Source organism: Lissotriton vulgaris, chromosome 2_1, assembly GCF_964263255.1.
Source record: "Lissotriton vulgaris chromosome 2_1, aLisVul1.2, whole genome shotgun sequence".
NCBI classification, from domain to species: Eukaryota; Metazoa; Chordata; class Amphibia; order Caudata; family Salamandridae; genus Lissotriton; species Lissotriton vulgaris.
In genome coordinates, this window is record NC_141687.1 from 386,309,835 (window position 1) to 386,316,933 (window position 7,099).

The 7,099-nt window shown below is 45.8% G+C and overlaps 1 protein-coding gene across 1 annotated transcript in view; it reads left to right on the top strand.

The window, feature by feature from the left end:
• Nucleotides 1–970: 970 nt before the first annotated feature.
• NAGPA (N-acetylglucosamine-1-phosphodiester alpha-N-acetylglucosaminidase) overlaps nucleotides 971–7,099 on the top strand; it is a 152,526-nt gene continuing 146,397 nt past the window's right edge. The window contains exon 1 of the mRNA XM_086958554.1: nucleotides 971–1,085. Coding sequence (XP_086814680.1) covers nucleotides 994–1,085 — 92 coding nt within the window. The 5' untranslated portion in view covers nucleotides 971–993. The remainder of the gene's footprint in view (nucleotides 1,086–7,099) is intronic.

The following is a 7,099-nucleotide window of genomic DNA, read 5'->3' on the forward strand; positions in this document are numbered from 1 at the left end:
CCTACCTCTGTGGACACTTGGACTCTATCTACACTATACCTCATTTTGGTGTAGTATATATAGAGCCAATTTCTTACAGTTCGCAATACAGATTCGAGGTTGGGTGGCAGGAAGATGCAACATCAAAGTTCAGTTCATTTTGGGCTTGCTGGTGCAAGAGAACCTGGGTCTGAGCCACAGCCAGACATCCTTGCTCAAGCTTTCAGCAGCTTGCCCACCTCCAGAAAGAGAGAATCATACTTTAGAGCAAGTAAGGAGCTTTGAGGCAAAGCTATGCCATCTGGGGGGGGGGGGCTGGATGATGTCTGGTAGGTGGCAATGAGACAAGAGGGTTAACCGTAGTTAAATGATTTCCAAACTATTAAGGAAAATATGTTGTGCAAGTCATATGTGATTTAATTGTTGCAGCATGAGAAGCCCACTTTCATATCAAATGTACCTTTTTTTACGTATAAGGGGAAAGGAACACTCAAGATAAACCAGAAATGCTTTAGTAATATTATACACATCTTCACACCAATTAAATCGAAGTTAAATTAAAAGTGTGCCCCCATAGCACTGCCTATAGCTCCGCCCCCAAACCCCACCCCTTAGTCCATACATTAATTTGGTGAGTACATGCACTTATTTTTTTCCATTTAAAGCCCTGGGAAGAATTGAGGCAGCAGTTTATTTAGGCAATTTCCAACTTACAAGTGATCCTTCCTTACACAATGCTCCATTCCTTACTCGCGGAGCCTGTGCCCCACTCTCCCCCTTTATCATACACCAGCCCGGCTCTGCTCCCTGGGGTGTCCTACACTAAAGCCCTCGGCCTGGACGTGGGCCAGTCCAAGGGGCATTCTGTGAAATGAGTCAGCCTCGTTGGGACACCAGTACTGCCGTTTCCCACAGCGGGCACATCCGCAGTCCTTTCTCTCTGTCTAGCATCGGGTCACCTGACTGAAGCCGGATCTCTGGTCACGTGGTGCTGCCCGGGCTGTACGAGCTGGGATGCAGGCTGACAGCAGCAGGAGTGCCCTGAAGAGGAGGGCAACGTTGTTGAGGGTATTTCTATTCCTAATGTTTAGAGTCGTCACAGCAAGGTAAGCAGTCCGAGGCCTTTCTTACTGGGCCCCATGTGGACCGGTTCAGAACTTGCAATAAAGTATTGAAGGAAAGATTCTCCTTGTTTGAATATCTACTTCCTAGTGGAAGTAGCGCTTTTATTACCAGCCTTGCCCCGCCTCCTTTGTAGACCAATTCACTTTACTACAACTCGAACACCAAAACCACCAGTTAACAACATTAACACCCCCCCCACCTACCGTCAGGTCCAGGTTTTCGGCTTCGTAATTCTTACCACTCCCCCAGTCCCAAACTAGCCCGAAATTCCAAACGCCGGCCCTCCTGGATCAGGGTTTTTAGTAGGGGTCAACACCTTTCATAAGCCTCGCAGGTCCCTTATCTCTTTTGTTTGGGTGTCTGATACTGTTTTTGTGTACGCTGGCTGCATATATTGTCCATTTGTCTCGCGGACTTTTGGTGCCCTATGCTAGCTTATCAGCTGCTTCCAGGTTAACCTGTAGCTTTATCTGTGAATTTGGGTGCTTTCTAATTCTACCAACCGCCACGTAATCTGCAGCTATGTTTTCCGTATTTGTATGCACTAAACGATATCACCAACTGCCCCGTTTTTGTCAGTATTTTCTCTTGACAGTGGGTGCCTTGTGATGTGACATTACTTTAGGAGCTTTATTTTTGCGGTTTACGCCATTACTTGCTGGCAGATTAAAGACTTAGTGTTAGAAATAGGATGTCCATACACAAGTATTGACCGGTTGGGCTAGTAAATCGGCCAATACGTGACATCAGTTTGTGGTGTGGTGTTACTTCACTGCGGCCTCAGGGTGGCGCGATAGTAGAACAAGCATATAGTATAGATTCATTGACAGAACCGGCATGGGTTGCATCTTCTCCCGACTCACCGCCCCTGCCCACCCAAAGCAAGTGAAGATTTTTGTATTCGTTTTTTTTGGTGTGGTTTCAGTTGATGCCCACTGGGCAATTACAGTGATTGTGCTGTATAACATAGATTGTTGCACACAAGTAACCAGAGGCAGCAAAACACCAAACGTTTTAATGCATAGCATTTATATTGCCACTGTACACAACAGAGCCATGTTCTTGAATGCTATGCAGACACGAATAGCTGAGTCACTGATATAGGAACACCGGTGAAGTTAGGAAATTTACAGACATTGTGCTGTCAGACATACATTTTGTAAATGTCCTCTATAGCATTTCTGAGATGGAGAAAGTCGCCTTTAAAGATTGTTGTCTCCAAAAAGTTCCTCAAAGAATAGTGTTTTTTTTTTTAAAGTTGAATAGAACGTCAGCTACCACACTGTATAGCTGTAAAATCTGGATTTACTGGAAAATAGTAGTAAACGTGTTTCTTGAAAGACACTGTATTACAAATCTGAGAATACATAGTGCTGTTAACTAGAAGGCCAGGTCTCGTTAAAAGTATGAACCACTTTTCATCACTGTTAGTCTGATCTACCAACTCGGATCACAACTGAATCTAAGTGATGGCTCATCAGTATGGACAGCTGGCCACCACTGTAGAGCCCTCAGCTTCACGAACCACCACGCTTTGCTTGAAGCTCCCTGCTCCACCTAACCCACGCTGTAGGTATTCTGTGGGTGGGTCTGGCCTGGTGAAGCATTTATGTGTCCCTGCGGTGTGACTTGTGAGTGACCCTCTGACAACTGGAATTAACTGCATCTGTGATGGGCCGAGCTACTTGCCACACATGATTAGTTTAATTATTTTTCTCTTTTAGAGGCACGTCAATCTCTTATCAATACCTGAGGGGACAAACCACAGCTCCCAAGTTTCTGATGGAGCACTGGTGCAGCACCTAGATGCCGCCAAAGGATCCAGATGCTATACTTGCCAATCTCTCGCAGTGTTGGCATATAAACCAAGACACAGTTTACATTAGCTAGAAAGAGAGGGTGCCAAGGTGCATTCATGGCATTGTCTTAATTGACTTCATAATACTATTTTAAAACAAGTGTCCAATGTATTAAAGGTTATACTGCTCTAGTGCTGTGCATTCGTATTTGCATACACAATTCTAAATAAATATGTAGTCGGCCAAGGTATTACCCTCGTCTAGTAATGATCGCACTAGTGAAGACTATCCCTAAAGTATATCTAATTGCATTATGGTAAGTAATTGATAGCTATGTGCTGTTACAACAAAGTGTAATTTCAGCAAAGTACAGTATTCTTAATTAAAAAAGAAAATCGTACCTTTGCACAAAGATTCTTCCATTAGTGTCACCAGTTGCCTTGTCACGTAAATACTGTATTGGGGTGAAATTCTCAGAGACTTTGTGTTTCTAGTTTCGTGCTTGATTAACAACTGAACCAGTGGTATTAGCGACCAGCCTGTATATTGGCAGAATTATTAGCTATTACTATCTCCGATGCCCAGCAGGTTTTCAGAAGTAAAGGAATTCTAGAGATGAGGAAACAAATATTCAAAACTTCTCTTGCTCTCAAAAGTTCAGCCATTGTTGCTGTAAGTAACCTCTGGAATTCCTTAACTTCCATTCAAAGCACCCCACGAGCACTTCCCTCTCTCAGGAAAAGTCAAATCTCAAGTGTGACTCTGCTATAGGAACCTGTTAAATAAATCTTTTAATAGTTCTCAAGTGATCCTCTGTTGCCGCATTTGTGCTTGCAAAGTACAAATGCAAAGTATTTAATCTTTATCGCAATCCTTCAATATCCCTCTGTAATAGTGTAGGTTTCTTTCCTGTGCTTGGATCTGGGAAGCAGGATTTGATCGAGATCAGAATTTTTGAAAAAGTTGTCTGGGAGGAGTGCCACTTGCTTCAAATTGTTGCAAATTCAGGATCTAATGAGCCATTTGGCTTTCACATCTAAATTTCCTAAAGTCTTTCAGACCTTTGATAGGCTTCCAAGAAAAGTGGCTATAAAGCATACCATGATGCTACCTTCTGTAAATCCAAACAATTTAAGATTGAGACATCATGTTATGTATTCGAAACCTTGCATGATTTCTCAGAAGTAATCAATCAAAGCGAAGAGCTCATTTCTTTCTTTTTCCACCCAAACAAAATCTTTCAAATCCCCTTGCTGTTTCTCTAGTTCATTCATCCTCAAGGTAAATGCATTCATAGTTGCCTCAGGACTCAAGAGTTGTTGACAGTCATGTCCAGAACTCATCGTGCATTTCTTGCATTGCATTCATTTCTGCCTTCACTTCATTGTGACCAGCTTACATTTGTCCAGAGTGTGTTCATCGTAGACTGGATAGCCATTAAATAATTGACAATACATTCTTCTGTATCACCATATCCTTATGGATTCTTGGAGCAGTACATTACATTTTTAGGTACATCATACTATCTCTCACCCCTTTTCCATGTTCTGCTTATGCTTGTTTCACGGAATTATCAATGTTAACCCACCCTATATATGCCACCATTTCCGGAAGTCTGTCATTCTATATAATGTTTATAAGCCAGCTGAAGCCTGTCTTTCTCTTCCATCCCACCTATTTCACCCTCAACTGAGGAGTTTGAAGTTGTCATTTACCTTTTTTGATTCATCCTTCAAGGGCTGTGCACTGAGTCAATCACTTTATGCTGTAAGAGTGGGATGATAGTTTGCTAAGCATGTTGTAATGAATTGCAAAATAATATACAGTCACTGTCAATATAGAAACGTAAATAACATGCCTGTTCTTAGGCCCATATGGCCTTCAGGCTTATTTTTAGATACCTGATAGTATGGATATTATGTGTTTATACTTGGCTTTTTAAAAATTCATTCTATCGTGACATCTCAATGAACAGTCTGTCTGTTGAATGGGTTAGTCAGTGAAAAGGTATGTTCTGACATTGCCCTTGAATTTCTTTCCTCCATTCACTCTCATGTACAAAACTTCTAGGCCTAGTTTGGAAAATAAGTAGAAGTTGCTTCATATATCATGTAGTGTCATGTTGTACAGATGTCAAGTTAATGCGACATGCAGGCCTTTGATACATGTGTGTGTTATATTTTGCTGTGCTAATTTACCATATGTGAGCTGAAAGAAATCACTAGTTATAGATTTCTTACCTTAGAATTACCCCCAGGCGTCAGACTGGATCCAGAGAATTTTTTCTGTAGCAGTACCCCTGTGCGTCGGTAGTTAGCGTCGGTCGACTCCGGTGTCGTGGTCGCCGGGATGACGTTGCGGTGTCTACTTAGAAGCCGCCCTGCATGCTGAAATCGGCTCCTTTTTTTTCCGCGCCAGCCAGCGCAGATTCGGAGAGAGCTTGCACCATAGTCATTTTTTGACTAAAAGTTTTTCGACTTTTGTCAGTCTTTTTTGAGTCTTCGACTCTTGGTAGCATGAGGGATGTCCTACGTCAGACCAGCTTCAAGCCTTGTGACCCTTGTCAAAAGTTAATGTCTGTCATGGATCCACACCTCGTGTGCCTTTGGTGCCTGGAGCGTGACCACAACCTGAAAGTCGTGCTCCGACTGCCGGGCCATGAATCCGAATGCGAGAGCGGTCCCGAAAGCTCTTGGAAGCCCAGCAGTCTACTCTGTCGTTCGAGGTCTGGGTCGGGAGCAAGGTATCCACTTGCCATTGAAGTTTTCGCACTCCTCGGGTAGGTCAAAGCATAATAAGAAGGCGAAGACGCATCGTCGTCATTCTCCTCCTCCCCGTCCCTTGGCCAACGTGACGCAAGACCGAGAACGTCGTGTCTCTTAAACTCCGTCTTCGGGGCCCGCTTCTGGGACGGCTCTGCGCTTCCCTCCCTTTTCCAGAGCCGGACTGTCCCCTGCCCAGCTTTGAGCTTTCTGCGCAGCGCTTCACAGCATCTTTGGGCAGCCCAACTCTGCCGGCGCTCCTTAAGGCCCAGCGTACTCGGCCAGGGGCACTGGGCCACCGATGCCGGTGGCTTCCCGGTACCTTTCTCGGCCCCGATTCCAGTGACTATGCCGGTTGTGCCCCCAACCGATGTCGACCCCAGCCTCACTCTGACTTGGATACGGAGCCGGACCGACGTCGCCCGACTTTTGTACTGCTGTTCATTCCTGGCGTTCCCTATCACCCTGAATGGCAGCCGGGTGAGGAGGACTGGGAGGGATCTGGAGACCCTTGATCTGACCAGCTGAGGAGCCAGACTGGCAAGATGAACTGGGTGATGCCAGTGGTTTGGATACCTCCGCAGACCTCGGCATGCTCTCTAACCCCCCCACCACACCGTGGCAACAGATAAGGGAGCAATGTACATAGTGGTGTTGCGGATTGCGCTCAGGCATTGGGGCTGGAACTTCCTACGGTGGCAGTCAGGACTAACCTCCTGACAGAGGTACTTCAACCGGCAGCTGCCTCTTCGGAGCCGCTGCTGCATTTTAATGAAGCCCTCACTTCGAGGCACTTGTTCCAAGCCCACTACAGGGACTCCTGTGGATAAGATGATTGCCTGTAGCCACCGCCTGGCCCCGGGCGACCCACGTTCTCTCCTCAGACCCTACCCCAGAAAGCTTGGTGGTTCAAGCCTCATCTTCTAAGGGCGCTATCTCCTCCGCACCCCCAGATAGGGAATCCAAGAAACTGGACCACCTTGGGAAGAAGATGTTTTGTTCCGCCAGCTTAGTAACTGCAGTTGGTGAACATCGCATGTCTCTTGTGCCGCTATTCCCATATGGTATGGGATACGGTAGAGTAAGTGCTGCCACAGTGCCCGGAGGAGGCCTGGGCCGTTCTCGCTCACGCAGTAGCAGAGGTTTGAGACACAGCTAAGCTCACCATTCAGTGTGGGCTGGATACTGCCGACTCTCTGGGCAGAACGGTTTCCACATCGGTAGCCTTGAGGCGCTACGCCTGGTTGAGGATGTCTGCTTTCTCTGTAAGAGACATACATTAGTTAAAGATACCTTACAGCCCCATCCTCCCCGTTCTGCGAACTGACTTCTAGGGATAGGACATCCCTTTCAGGGTCCTAGTATAGTGCACTAGTGGTCAGTGTCTTGCATGGCTCTGTGCTTCTGGCGTGGAAAGTCTTGTCAGAACTGACG